At 46.2% G+C, this 13452-nt stretch overlaps 1 protein-coding gene across 1 annotated transcript in view; it reads left to right on the top strand.

The window, feature by feature from the left end:
• LOC138304267 (syntaxin-4-like) overlaps positions 1 to 13452 on the top strand; it is a 291940-nt gene that overhangs the window by 73773 nt on the left and 204715 nt on the right. Inside the window, exon 2 of the mRNA XM_069244190.1 lies at positions 13098 to 13211. Coding sequence (XP_069100291.1) covers positions 13098 to 13211 — 114 coding nt within the window. The remainder of the gene's footprint in view (positions 1 to 13097; positions 13212 to 13452) is intronic.

The raw sequence follows: 13452 nt of genomic DNA on the forward strand, positions 1-13452 counted from the left end.
CATCCTCACTGATTACCACTGGGGCCTCTTTGGGGCCTGTCTAGTCTGTCACAAAAAGCACCCACCATTTAGATTACTGATATCTCAAAACGAAAAGCTTCTCTTCACCATTAAAAATTGGCTGAGAAGGGGATTTTGAAAAAAATCCATATAAAGTTCATTTAAAGTCTAAAATCTAAGCACTTACCCCCTTTGCCGAAACTAAGAGGGGGGGGTGCCACCCGGCCTCTTCTGGCCAATGACGTGCAAGGGACGGGCCTTCCCTGGGCCTGTGCTTAGCCCACGCAGGGCTGTTGTGGCAGCACTTTTGAACCGCTTCGTCTCTCTGGCTCCGCCCCATCCTGCACCGGCCTCCTGGGACACAGAGTCCTGAGTTTCTCTATGCACAATAAAATACGTTATCGATAAAGGGTCTGGAACACAAAGGAATCAAACTCCATTGCACGACCACACCGCCCTAGACTCTGCTGGGTGTCTAGTTTTCAGATATATCTGGGTTTGGTAGGTTTCCCACGCCTCATTTTCTACTCGTCCGCTTGCTATGTCATATTTTCAGGTTGAGCTATTTTTAGGACCTCTGTGTTCAGAGACCAAGGTCAAAAGTCTGTTTGTCTTACAATTAATTTTCCTTCTAACTGTAGAGATCCAGGATTTCGTCAGTTTTTTCCTCAGAACATTTACATAGCTAAGTCAACTGTACAAATATTTCAAAATATATTTCAGTAGTTGTGAAAGCCCATGGTTTGTACTTCTGTGTGATGAAAAAAATATTTTATTAGGATGAAAACAAGTTAGAAGACTTTACTGATGATGTGCAAAGAATAAATGTTTTCTGAAACCCGATTTTCACAGATTTGCTAATACATTGTATAGTTTTATCATTAAAGCTGCAAGTTAGTGGGAAGGTTTTTGGATTTCATGGAAATTTTTTTCTCTCTGTAAATGACGGTGTGTGACCACATCATGCTTTCGTAATATATCTATTAAAATTAGTGTTTAAACATAAACCTAGAAACACTCCTACCCTGGTACCAATGCTATTAGTAAACCAAGAGGCACGTAATGGATCATGTATACCTATATGTGGGCTAGATACTTTTTATACATGGAGCAAACGTTAAGTCCATTTAATTAAATATGTTTTTTTGTACAGAAGAAATGCTGAGCTCACATATTTGAAGGTACACTCATGTGAGAATGAAGAAAAAGGTGACTGTAAAGTAAAATGGTTGCCTAGGATCACACAATTGATATCCGTTTACGGGTCAAGTACATTAAAGTTATGGTGCAGTAGATTATTCAAGTTTTCCGACCTGCAGGTCTAGTAAAAGTTTTATGATTTTTTGAGGCACGGTTTTCCCAGATGTCAGTTGAGCCCGGGACCAAAAACACAGCTGCCCCCTTGCAAAAACAAGTAGTTTTGAGATAGAAAATTTTGTTGTGTCCCAAGTACATTTTTGGCCTTCCCTGTTTCTGGCACTTGGCCCACCCACACAAGTGTGGTAGCATTTTTATTCGGAGACCTGGAGAAACGCTGAGTGACAAGAAATTTGTGACTCCCCTCAAATTCCAGAACTTTCCATCACAGAAATATGAGGTGAATGTGTTTTTTTAGACAATTTCTGAGGTTTGTACTCGATTCTGTGTAACAGAACCTGGTGGGAGCCACACAACTCACCCCAACCTGGATTCCCCTGGATGTCTGATTTTCAAAAATGTACAGGTTTGCTAGGTTTCCCTAGGTGCTGGCTGAGCTAGGATCCAAAATGAACAGCTAGGCACATTACAAAGAAAAGGGTCAGTTTTGGTGAAAAAATGTGATGTCATGTTGTGTTTTTAACCTTTCCCTGTCGAGGGCACTAGGCCTACCCACACAAGTGAAGCACCATTTTTATTGGAGGACTTGGGGGAGCACAGACTAGTAGAACAAGTGTTATTACCAATTGTCTTTCTCTGCATGTGCGCCTTCCAAATGTAAGACAGTGTATGAGAAAGAAGTCATTTGGAGAAATTCCCTGTAATGCACATGCAAGTATGGGTACCCACTAATTCAAAGTTGTGCTAATAACCACTGCTTCTAAACTCCATATCTTATGCTCATTTTGGAAATATATAGGTTTCCTTGATACCCTTTTTTCATAATTTATATTTTACAAAATGAATTGCTGTATACTCATACATAATGGAAAAACGTTGTGAGGTGCAGCAAGCAGACGTAATGATATATTGCTTTTGAAAATCTCCCTTAGTTAAAAGAAGTTACAGATGAAAACGTAGACACAAATGGCTGTTTTTATTTCAGCTCAATTACAGTTTTTTTATTTCAACTGTTAATTTTCTTGAGAAAACCTTGAAGGAGCTACCTAAATGACCCATTGATGAATTCAGAATGTTGTCTGATTTTCAGGAATGTAAAGCCTTCCTGGGCCCACCAATAGGTTTCACACCCATTTCTACCACTAACTGGAAGGATGTTGAAAGCATAAAAATAGGAAAAATGGGCTATGCCCCAGTAAAATGCTAAAACTGTTGAAAATGTTGGTTCTGTGATTCAAGTGTGCCTGTTTCTCAAAGCTGAGAATATGGTGATTGTAGCACCACAAACCCTTTGTTGGTACCATTTGCAGTGAAATTTCTTCTGCAGCACTTTTTTCCCCATTTTTCCCAAATGTTTTTGGCTAATTTCTCCATCCCCTCCAGGGAAATCTACAAACCCTGGGTACCTTTAGAATCCCCAGGATGTTGCGAAAAAATGATGCAAATTTGGCGTTAATACATTATATGGACAAACACTTACGGAGTTCTAAGGGCGAACTACCCCAAATAGCCAAAAAACACTCCCCACTGGGGGATAAGGCCTAGAAGCAGGACTCGAAAAATACACTCGCATTGGCAATTCTTATTTGATCAGGGCAAGCTCTTTTTAATGCTTACTCCTCCCTTCTGGCGAGTTGACACTGAACACATGTTCCGTTCAGTTGAAAAGTGGAGGGGCAATAAAAAAATGCCTTTAAGTCTTGTTCGTATGTCATGTTTGCTCTGTGTTCACAGACAGAGTCCAAAGATTCGTTTTTCTTACAATTAATTTTGCTTTTGACTGCAGAGTTCCAGGACTTTGTAAGGTGAACTGTGTGACCTGCTGCTTAGAATGTAAAATAAAAGTATATACGGTGTCAGGTTTTTCCTAACACACAACATTTAAATGACTAAGTCAACTGTGCAAACATTTCAAAATATGTTTCAGTAATTGTGAAAGCCCTTTTTTTATATTTCTGTGTGATGAAAAAATATTTTAATAGGATGAAAACAAATAAGAATACTTTGCATGTTGATGTGCAAAGGCTGTGTTTTCTGAAACCCAATTTTTACAGATTATTACAACACTATATAGTTTTATCAGTAAAGCTGCAAGTTAGTGGAGAGATTTTTGAACTTTCTTGGAAAGTTACTGTGTGTAGATGACAATATGTCACCACATCATGGTTTAGTAATATATTTATTAAAATTGAGTGTATAAACAAACTGAGAAACACTCCTGCCCTGATGGCAATGTTGTTAGTAAACTAAAAGAAGTCCTAGGTTATGTGGGCTAGACCTCATGGGCATGTGGGCTATATTCTTGTAATGCGTAAGGCAAACGTTAGTCTACATAATCAAACAAAAGAGGGTTTTTTTGTACTGCAGAAATGCTGAGCTCGCATATTTGAAGGTGCAGTCATATGTGAGCGTTAAGAAAATTAAGAAAAAGGCGACTGTAAACTAATTTGCCTTGAATCACACAATTTGAGACTGCTTTACGGGTCCAAGTACATTACAGTTAGGTCGAGTAGGTTATTTAAGTTACTCGACCTGCAAGTCTAGTAACATTTTTATGATTTTTCGATCCCTTTAGCAGTGAAAGGGTTAATGTGCTGTTTGCCCAACTTTGTGTTGTGCTTGAAATCCGTTCTCTTTCTTTTAGATACTTTGGGCGAGGCATAGTCTGAAACCTCAGCCCTTGCCCAACCCATCACAGAACCAAGCTTTTGGACCATTCCCAATCAGTGAGGCACATACCTTTCTAAATGTAGGCTGGAAGTATTGGCTGCAGTTTATTAAGCATTGATTTACAGCGTGAGCCCCTCAATGTGTTTTATTGGGGCCATAAATCGCTAATTACAGGCATGTCATAAGTTCCTTCTGACAGCTGCTGAGGTCGGATAATTTTGTACATGCAAGAATCAAACCAAATCATTCAATGTCCTTCTGGTGTGGGCACCCCGCCATGCCTTCACCAGGCCTGGATCCTGCAGACAAAAGAATGGCCTACTATCCACACCTTCTTCCGGTCAGTACCTGCATGAGGTAAGTGCAGACAATGTGAGACTCTCCCACCGCATCCCTGCTCCCCTTAGTGCATGTTGTTTCTGTCCAGTGGGTTCTGTACTCTGGGCCAGGGTGGCATACCCTCATAGATTCTGTATGCATTGGAGAGTCATCTGCCCATGGCTTTGATACCCTCTGTTGTGACCCTGAAACCGGGCAGCAGGAGTCACGGACCCTATGAGGAACAAATGTGTGTCAAAACAAGCTGCTGGTAGGCCTCTATGAGCCAGAGTACAGAACCCACTGGACAGAAACATGCATTAAGATGCGCTTTTACCCATGATTTTGACTTTCTCCACTCAAATGCCCATTTTATTAACTGTTCAGCTGCCTCTTGATTGTTAACTATGGCCAGCCCTGTTGACCTATTCTCTGTCACTGTGTATGCTGCATAATGCTTTGCTGTCGCTGGAGCTAGCACGTGTTCTAATAGGTGGGACTGGTCACATCCACCAGGCCCTATAGGCTGTCTGGGATCGGGGGGGGTCATCATCCTCCAATCTTCATCCGGCTCAAGCTTCTTAAATTTGTCCATCTGGAAATGAGTGTGCATCTGCTTGGGCGTTATTCGTCCCTGGGACATGCCTCGTCTATATATCTGAATTCATACCAAGTACCGGAGCAGCTTCAGCACTTGGGGGCACCTAGCTGCCCCTCTGTTAATGGCTTACACCACTGTCTTGTTATCTCACCAAATGGTCACATTCATGTCCCTTAGCTGCTCCCGCCATATAGTCAGTGCTACCACTTTGTGAAACAGTTCCAGGAATGTAATGTTTTTGGTGAGGTCTGCCTTGGCCCTTTCTTAGGGTCATCTCTTTGCACACCATCTCTTCTCCAGAGTAGCCCCGCAGCCTAAGCTACCAGCTGAGTCTATGTACAGTGCTATCCGCCGGACTGTGACCCAACTCCCTCTCCAGATGAAGACCCCATTGAAATCCTCTTTGAAGGTCAGCTACATCCTGAGGTCCTGTTTCACTACTGCCCCAAGTCTTGCGTGGTGGTGATTTATCTGCAACCCCCTTGTCAACGGTGTGAGCCTCCTCGCTAACACCCTCCCTGCTGGGATAACCCGGGTGGCGAAGTTCATCTTTCAATTGACCTCCTAGAGCGCCCACAAGGTGGCCTTCTCCTTCCCCACTTGTGTCTTGATGTCTTTTCTCACATCCCACACCTTGCCTTTTGGCATGCGGGATGTGCCTGCTGTTGAATCTAGCTTGATGCCCAAAAACACCAGCATTGTGGTTGGGCCTACTGTTTTGTCTCCTGCCAGGGGGATGCCAAGTTCAGCTGCTAGCTGCTGAAAGGCTTCAATTAAACCCCTGCACTCTGAACCCCGGAACACCCGACAAACAGGAAATCGTCCAAATATGGAAATGTACCCCCTTCTGGATGCCTCTTGTGTAAGGGCCACCCTAGGAAGGAGCTGAACGGCACAAAGTAAGCACATGATATAGAGCTCCCCATTGGCAAAGCTTTGTCGAAATAGGTGTTACCATCAAATTTAAACCCTAGGGGGTGATAGCTGTCTGTGTGTAACGGGAGCAATCCATTATGCTGATGCAGTGTCCGCCTTTGCCATCAGGAACCCCTACCCCATTGTGTGCACTATATGGCATCCTCGATGGATGCGTGTCTCAACATGCGGTCCTCAAGGTTGATCCCATTGTGCACTGAACCCCCTTTAGGGTATGAGAAGTGGTGGATTCGCCCAAACTGGCCAGGTTTCTTCTTTGGCACTACGTGAGTGTTGAAATGACCAAACCTGATGGTGGGGTTGGGGGTGGCGGGGTTGCTGGGGCTTCTGCTTTGGCCCCTTCATGCACCCTGCAAGTGCAGGCCTTTTGCCCAGGACAGTTAAGGTGTACTCCACAGAGTTGGTGGGGTGGTGGTAGAGGGGGCTTTCAGTTTCTTCTTTGAATCAAAAAGGCTCGGAGGAGTTCTGAAGTCAACAGGCATGGTGTTCCAGATCCTGGATGCAATAGTGAGTTGTTCTTAGGGCTACCAGCCTTGAGGTTTCCAATCTATTCAAAAACCACTGCGGTACTGACTAGCAACTGTATGCACTTCTTGGTTTGTGGACTGATCCCATGTGGACCTATTCATAAATATCTGAAGGATTCAGAATGGTGTCTGGGTTTATTTTCCTTCCAGATTAATGATTTATATCCATTCTAGATTCCATCCCTTCTTTGCAAGTACTTATTTTGCATGCACAGCTCTGTTTACAGCACATATAGATGGCTGACCTGGTTTGTAGTGGGTACCACAGGTACTTACACCTTATACTAGGTCCAGTTATCCCTTATTAATGAAATTTAGTCAGTGTCTAGAAGCCAGGCTGTGTAGAGGTAGCTGTAGGCAGAGCAGCCAAGGCTGAACTAGGAGACATGCAAAGCTCTTGCAATATCACCATAGTCACACAGTACTCACAAACATGAAAGACAATACTTATTGTTACCAAAAATAAAGGTATTTTATTTTAGGAACACAATATCAAATATATCTTAGAGGCTAAACTCCCTTATGAGTTAAGTATTATACACAAAATATACACTAGTAACCAAAACCAGGTCATAAAATAGTGCAAATAGTGAAAATCACCATAGGCTACAGTGGGCCTAGGGGGAACATGTAGGAGGCTGGACTGGCTTGTAGTGAGTACCAAGGGGTACTTGCACCTTGCACCAGGCCCAGTTATCCCTTATTAGTGTATAGGGTGTCTAGCAGCTTAGGCTGATAGATAATGGTAGCTTAGCAGAGCAGCTTAGGCTGAACTAGGAGACGTGTGAAGCTACTACAGTACCACTTAGTGTCATATGCACAATATCATAAGAAAACACAATACACAGTTATACTAAAAATAAAGGTACTTTATTTTTATGACAATATGCCAAAGTATCTTAGAGTGTACCCTCAGTGAGAGGATAGGAAATATACACAAGATATATATACACAATAGCAAAAATATGCAGTATAGTCTTAGAAAACAGTGCAAACAATGTATAGTTACAATAGGATGCAATGGGGAAACATAGGGATAGGGGCAACACAAACCATATACTCCAGAAGTGGAATGCGAACCACGAATGGACCCCAAACCTATGTGACCTTGTAGAGGGTCGCTGGGACTATTAGAAAATAGTGAGAGTTAGCAAAATAACCCTCCCCAAGACCCTGAAAAGTGAGTGCAAAGTGCACTAAAGTTCCCCTAAGGACAAAAGAGTAGTGTTAGAGGAATAATGCAGGAAAGACACAAACCAGCAATGCAACAACTGTGGATTTCCAGTCTAGGGTACCTGTGGAACAAGGGGACCAAGTCCAAAAGTCACAAGCAAGTCGGAGATGGGCAGATGCCCAGGAAATGCCAGCTGCGGGTGCAAAGAAGCTTCGACTGGACAGAAGAAGCTGAGGTTTCTGCAGGAACGAAAAGGGCTAGAGACTTCCCCTTTGGTGGACGGATCCCCCTCGCCTTGGAGAGTCGTGCAGAAGTGTTTTCCCGCCGGAAGGACGCCAACAAGCCTTGCTACACGCAAATCGTGCGTTTGGCGTTTTTGGACGCTGCTGGGGCCCAGGAGGGACCAGGAGGTCGCAAATTGGACCTGCAGAGAGAGGGGACGTCGAGCAAGACAAAGAGCCCTCACTGAAGCAGGTAGCACCCGGAGAAGTGCCAGAAACAGGCACTACGAGGATGCGTGAAACGGTGCTCGCCGAAGTTGCACAAAGGAGTCCCACGTCGCCGGAGACCAACTTAGAAAGTCGTGCAATGCAGGTTAGAGTGCCGTGGACCCAGGCTTGGCTGTGCACGAAGGATTTCCGCCGGAAGTGCACAGGGGCCGGAGTAGCTGCAAAGTCGCGGTTCCCAGCAATGCAGCCCAGCGAGGTGAGGCAAGGACTTACCTCCACCAAACTTGGGCTGAAGAGTCACTGGACTGTGGGGGTCACTTGGACAGCGTCGCTGGATTCGAGGGACCTCGCTCGTCGTGCTGAGAGGAGACCCAAGGGACCGGTAATGCAGCTTTTTGGTGCCTGCGGTTGCAGGGGGAAGATTCCGTCGACCCACGGGAGATTTCTTCGGAGCTTCTGGTGCAGAGAGGAGGCAGGCTACCCCCACAGCATGCACAAGCAGGAAAACAGTCGAGAAGGCGGCAGGATCAGCGTTACAGAGTTGCAGTAGTCGTCTTTGCTACTATGTTGCAGGTTTGCAGGCTTCCAGCGCGGTCAGCGGTCGTTTCCTTATCAGAAGGTGAAGAGGGAGATGCAGAGGAACTCGGATGAGCTCTTGCATTCGTTATCTAAAGTTTCCCCAGAGACAGAGACCCTAAATAGCCAGAAAAGAGGGTTTGGCTACCTAGGAGAGAGGATAGGCTACTAACACCTGAAGGAGCCTATCAGCAGGAGTCTCTGACGTCACCTGGTGGCACTGGCCACTCAGAGCAGTCCAGTGTGCCAGCAGCACCTCTGTTTCCAAGATGGCAGAGGTCTGGAGCACACTGGAAGAGCTCTGGACACCTCCCAGGGGAGGTGCAGGTCAGGGGAGTGGTCACTCCCCTTTCCTTTGTCCAGTTTCGCGCCAGAGCAGGGGCTAAGGGGTCCCTGAACCGGTGTAGACTGGCTTATGCAGAATTGGGCACATCTGTGCCCAACAAAGCATTTCCAGAGGCTGGGGGAGGCTACTCCTCCCCTGCCTTCACACCATTTTCCAAAGGGAGAGGGTGTCACACCCTCTCTCAGAGGAAGTTCTTTGTTCTGCCATCCTGGGCCAGGCCTGGCTGGACCCCAGGAGGGCAGCTGCCTGTCTGAGGGGTTGGCAGCAGCAGCAGCTGCAGTGAAACCCCAGGAAGGGCAGTTTGGCAGTACCAGGGTCTGTGCTACAGACCACTGGGATCATGGGATTGTGCCAACTATGCCAGGATGGCATAGAGGGGGCAATTCCATGATCATAGACATGTTACATGGCCATATTCAGAGTTACCATTGTGAAGCTACATATAGGTAGTGACCTATATGTAGTGCACGCGTGTAATGGTGTCCCCGCACTCACAAAGTTCAGGGAATTGGCTCTGAACAATGTGGGGGCACCTTGGCTAGTGCCAGGGTGCCCTCACACTAAGTAACTTTGCACCTAACCTTTACCAGGTAAAGGTTAGACATATAGGTGACTTATAAGTTACTTAAGTGCAGTGTAAAAATGGCTGTGAAATAACGTGGACGTTATTTCACTCAGGCTGCAGTGGCAGGCCTGTGTAAGAATTGTCAGAGCTCCCTATGGGTGGCAAAAGAATTGCTGCAGCCCATAGGGATCTCCTGGAACCCCAATACCCTGGGTACCTCAGTACCATATACTAGGGAATTATAAGGGTGTTCCAGTAAGCCAATGTAAATTGGTAAAATTGGTCACTAGCCTGTTAGTGACAATTTGAAAGTAATGAGAGAGCATAACCACTGAGGCTCTGGTTAGCAGAGCCTCAGTGAGACAGTTAGGCACCACACAGGGAACATATACATGCACACCTATGAGCACTGGGGCCCTGTGTGACAGGGTCCCAGTGACACATACATATAGGCCACAAACCTATGAGCACTGGGGTCCTGACCAGCAGGATCCCAGTGGCACATAACAACCATACTGAAAACATAGTGTTTTCACTATGAGCACTGAGGCCTGGCTATCAGGATCCCAGTGAGACAGTGAAAACAGTGACAAACACCCTGACATACACTCACAAACAGGCCAAAAGTGGGGGTAACAAGGCTAGAAAGAGGCTACCTTCTCACAGAACACAAACCATATACTAAAATAGTGGAATGCAAATGTTGGTTTTCCACCTAGGCAAGAGTAGTGCGTAGAGGGGCGCTGGGAGTGTAAGAAAACACCAAACGTAAGTAAAGTACCCCAGAGCCCAGGACAGCAGGAGTAAAGTACAGCAAGGTTCCTCAGAACACACTAGAAGTCGTGATAAAGAATAATGCAAAAACCAAGCAAGACTTTAAGACACCACCGATGGATTCCTGGACCTGAAGACCTGCGGAGAGAGGAGGCCAAGTCCAAGAGCTGCTGAGTCCAGGGAGAACAGGAGCCCCTGCTAACCCGGATAAAGGTGCAAAATTGAAATCTCCGATTGGAAGAAAGTCAGAAATGCACCAAAGAAGACAGCTGTGGCTTCTGCTTGGTGCAAGAGATGTCCCACGTTGAGTCGATGAATGCAGGCTGATTTTCGTCACTGGATTTCGCCAACAAGCCTTGGCTCACGCAACAGACACGTTTGGCGGGAAAAGTCGCTACCCGGGCCCAGGAGGGACCTGGGGGTCCCAACTCAGAATGAGGAGATAGAGGGTCTCTCAGCAGTTCAGAGAGGCCACAGAGGACCAGGCAGCACCCACAGGAGTCCCAGGACACTGGGACAAAAGAGTTACAAATGGCAGTCGTCGCAGCACTGCACAAAGGGATCCCACGCCGCCGAAGAACAACTCAGAGCTGAGCGTTGCAGGATAGAGTGCTGGGGCCCTGGGCTAGGTTGTGCATGAAGGATTCCTTGGAGAAGCGCACAGAAGCCCTAGGAGCTGCAAAACATGCAGTGCACACGGGTACTGTCTGGTACAGGGAAGCACGCTCTTACCTCCACCAAATTTGGACAGTTGGACCTTTGGACAGTCTGGGTCGCTTTGGTCCACCACCTGTGTTCCAGGATCCACACTCGTCTTCAGAAGAGAGGACCCAGAGTATTGGTCGTCGCTGCAGAGAGGTGCCTGCTGAAGCAGGGAAGTGACTCCGTGACTCCATGGGAGGTTCCTTCTGTCCTTCTGGTGCAGGATGAAGACAGGCAGTCCTCGGAGCATGCATGACCTCGAAACTATTGCAGTTGCTGGCAGGAGCTGGAGTTACAGAGTTGCAGTAGCCGTCTTGGATACTTTGTTGCAAGTTGTAGAGTTCCTGGAGCAGTTCGGCGGTTGATCCGACGGGTGAAGGTGAAGCAAAGGATGCAAAGGAGTCCTGCTGGAGTCTTGCAATACGAATCTGAGGAAACCCCCAGAGGATAGACCCTAAATAGTCCTGGGAGGGGGATTGATCCCCTAACCAGGTAAGCACCTATCAGGAGGGGTCTGTGGCGTCACCTGCTGGCACTGGCCACTCAGATGCTCCCAGAGTTCTCTGACCATCCTGAAAACAAGATGACAGAACCCAGGGACACACTGGAGGAGCTCTGGGCACCACCCCTGGGCTGGTGATGGACAGGGGAGTGGTCACTCCCCATTCCTTTGTCCAGGGACTGGGGGTCCCTGAACCAGTGTAGACTGGATTATGCAAGGAGTGCACCATCCGTGCCCTTCAAAGCATTTCCAGAGGCTCTGGGAGGATACCTCTCCCGTGCCTGTAACACGTAGTTCCAAAGGGAGAGGGTGTAACACCCCTCTCCTAAAGGAAATGCTTTGTTCTGCCTTCCTGGGATTAAGCTGCTCAAACCCCAGAAGGGCAGAAGCCTGTCTGTGAGGTGACAGTAGCTGGGGCTGCAGTGGAAACCTCAGAAGGCTGGTATGGCAGTACTGGTGGGGGGTGGGCATAGTGGAGCTCCCAGAGTGCATAGGATTGTGCAACCAATACTGGAATCTGTATTGAAGTACAATTCCAGATTGTTAGAAACCTCACATGTCCATATTCGGGGTTACCATTGTGAAGCTACATATATGTATTTACCTATATGTAGTCCACATTTATAAAGGCGTACCCGCACGCACGAAGTCCTGGAAAATGGGCCTGGATGACGTGGGGGCACCTCTGCTAGTGCAGGGGTGCCCTCACACACAGGTACTAGGCACCTAACCTTCAGGGTCTAAAGGGTAGACATATAGGTGACTTATAAGTTACCTGGAGCAGTGAAAATGGCTGCGAAATAGTGCTTGTACTAATTCACTCAGGCTGCAATGGCAGTCCTGAAGAAGTGTTTGTATGAGCTCCATATGGTTGGCAAAAGAAATGCTGCAGCCCATAAGGATCTCCTTGAACCCCATTGCACTGGGTACCTAGGTACCATATACTAGGGACTTATAAGGGGAGTCCAATATGCCAATTTGGAGTGAAATATGGAGTCACTAGACTATAGTGACAAATTTTGAAACGGAGAGAGCATGAGCACTGGAATTCTGATTAGCAGGACTCCAGTGACAATTTAGAAAACAGTGCAAGTACACTGGCAAGCAGACCACAAACCATAAGCACTGGGGGTCCTGACTAGCAGGTTCCCAGTGACAGTCAAAACACACTGACAATCAGGCAGAAGTTGGGGGTAACATGCCAAGAAAGATGGTACTTTCCTACACCCCAGTCATGCAGACCCTCACTAAATTAGTACAGGGGCTCACTCACTAATGCACCTCAGCCTTAATCTTTTGTTTCATCTGATACTCCAACCCTCGGGTCACCATACAGCTCTGTCAATTTACCTTTGCTCTCATTTGTAAAAATCCCTTCTATTCCAACAGTGGGCCTCCAGATAACTGCCTCTACATCTCAGTCCATACTTGCACTATGTTTTGCTTTGCCTGCACTGAGAACACACCGTCCTGCTGAACCTCATTCTGGACCTGCAGTTCCTTGCTATTTCAGGACAGGGACCATTTCACAGTCACCAACAGGCAGGCAGAACTTACTCTTTTTCAGTTTTGGAATCCAGACATAGATCTACTTATTCTTATCTCTGCATCCTGACTGATTGCATGTCTTGGATTTTCAGGTGGACGATGACTCTGATGATGATAATAAGGAGAAAAGAAGTCTCTTGGAACAGAAAGGCTCTGGTGATAAAAAAGGCACACCAAATCCTGAAGATGATCTTTTCTTCCAAAAGGTATGTGTAATAATGGCAGGGGTAGCTTATGGTTAACTGAAACAGACTGAGCTGAAGAGAGAAAAATGTCCTCTTTATCATCACTACGCTTCTTACATGTCCGATCTTTACTTGAGATCTTAATTTGGGCAAAAAATGACTTCTCTTGATATTGGTAAGCTTGCACCTCTAATCATTGCTAGATTTAATAGCTTACAGTTCGTACCAATACAAATGTGGCTAGATTTATTTGTGGAGGCCA

The sequence above is a fragment of the Pleurodeles waltl genome, chromosome 7, assembly GCF_031143425.1.
Source record: "Pleurodeles waltl isolate 20211129_DDA chromosome 7, aPleWal1.hap1.20221129, whole genome shotgun sequence".
Taxonomy (NCBI): domain Eukaryota; kingdom Metazoa; phylum Chordata; class Amphibia; order Caudata; family Salamandridae; genus Pleurodeles; species Pleurodeles waltl.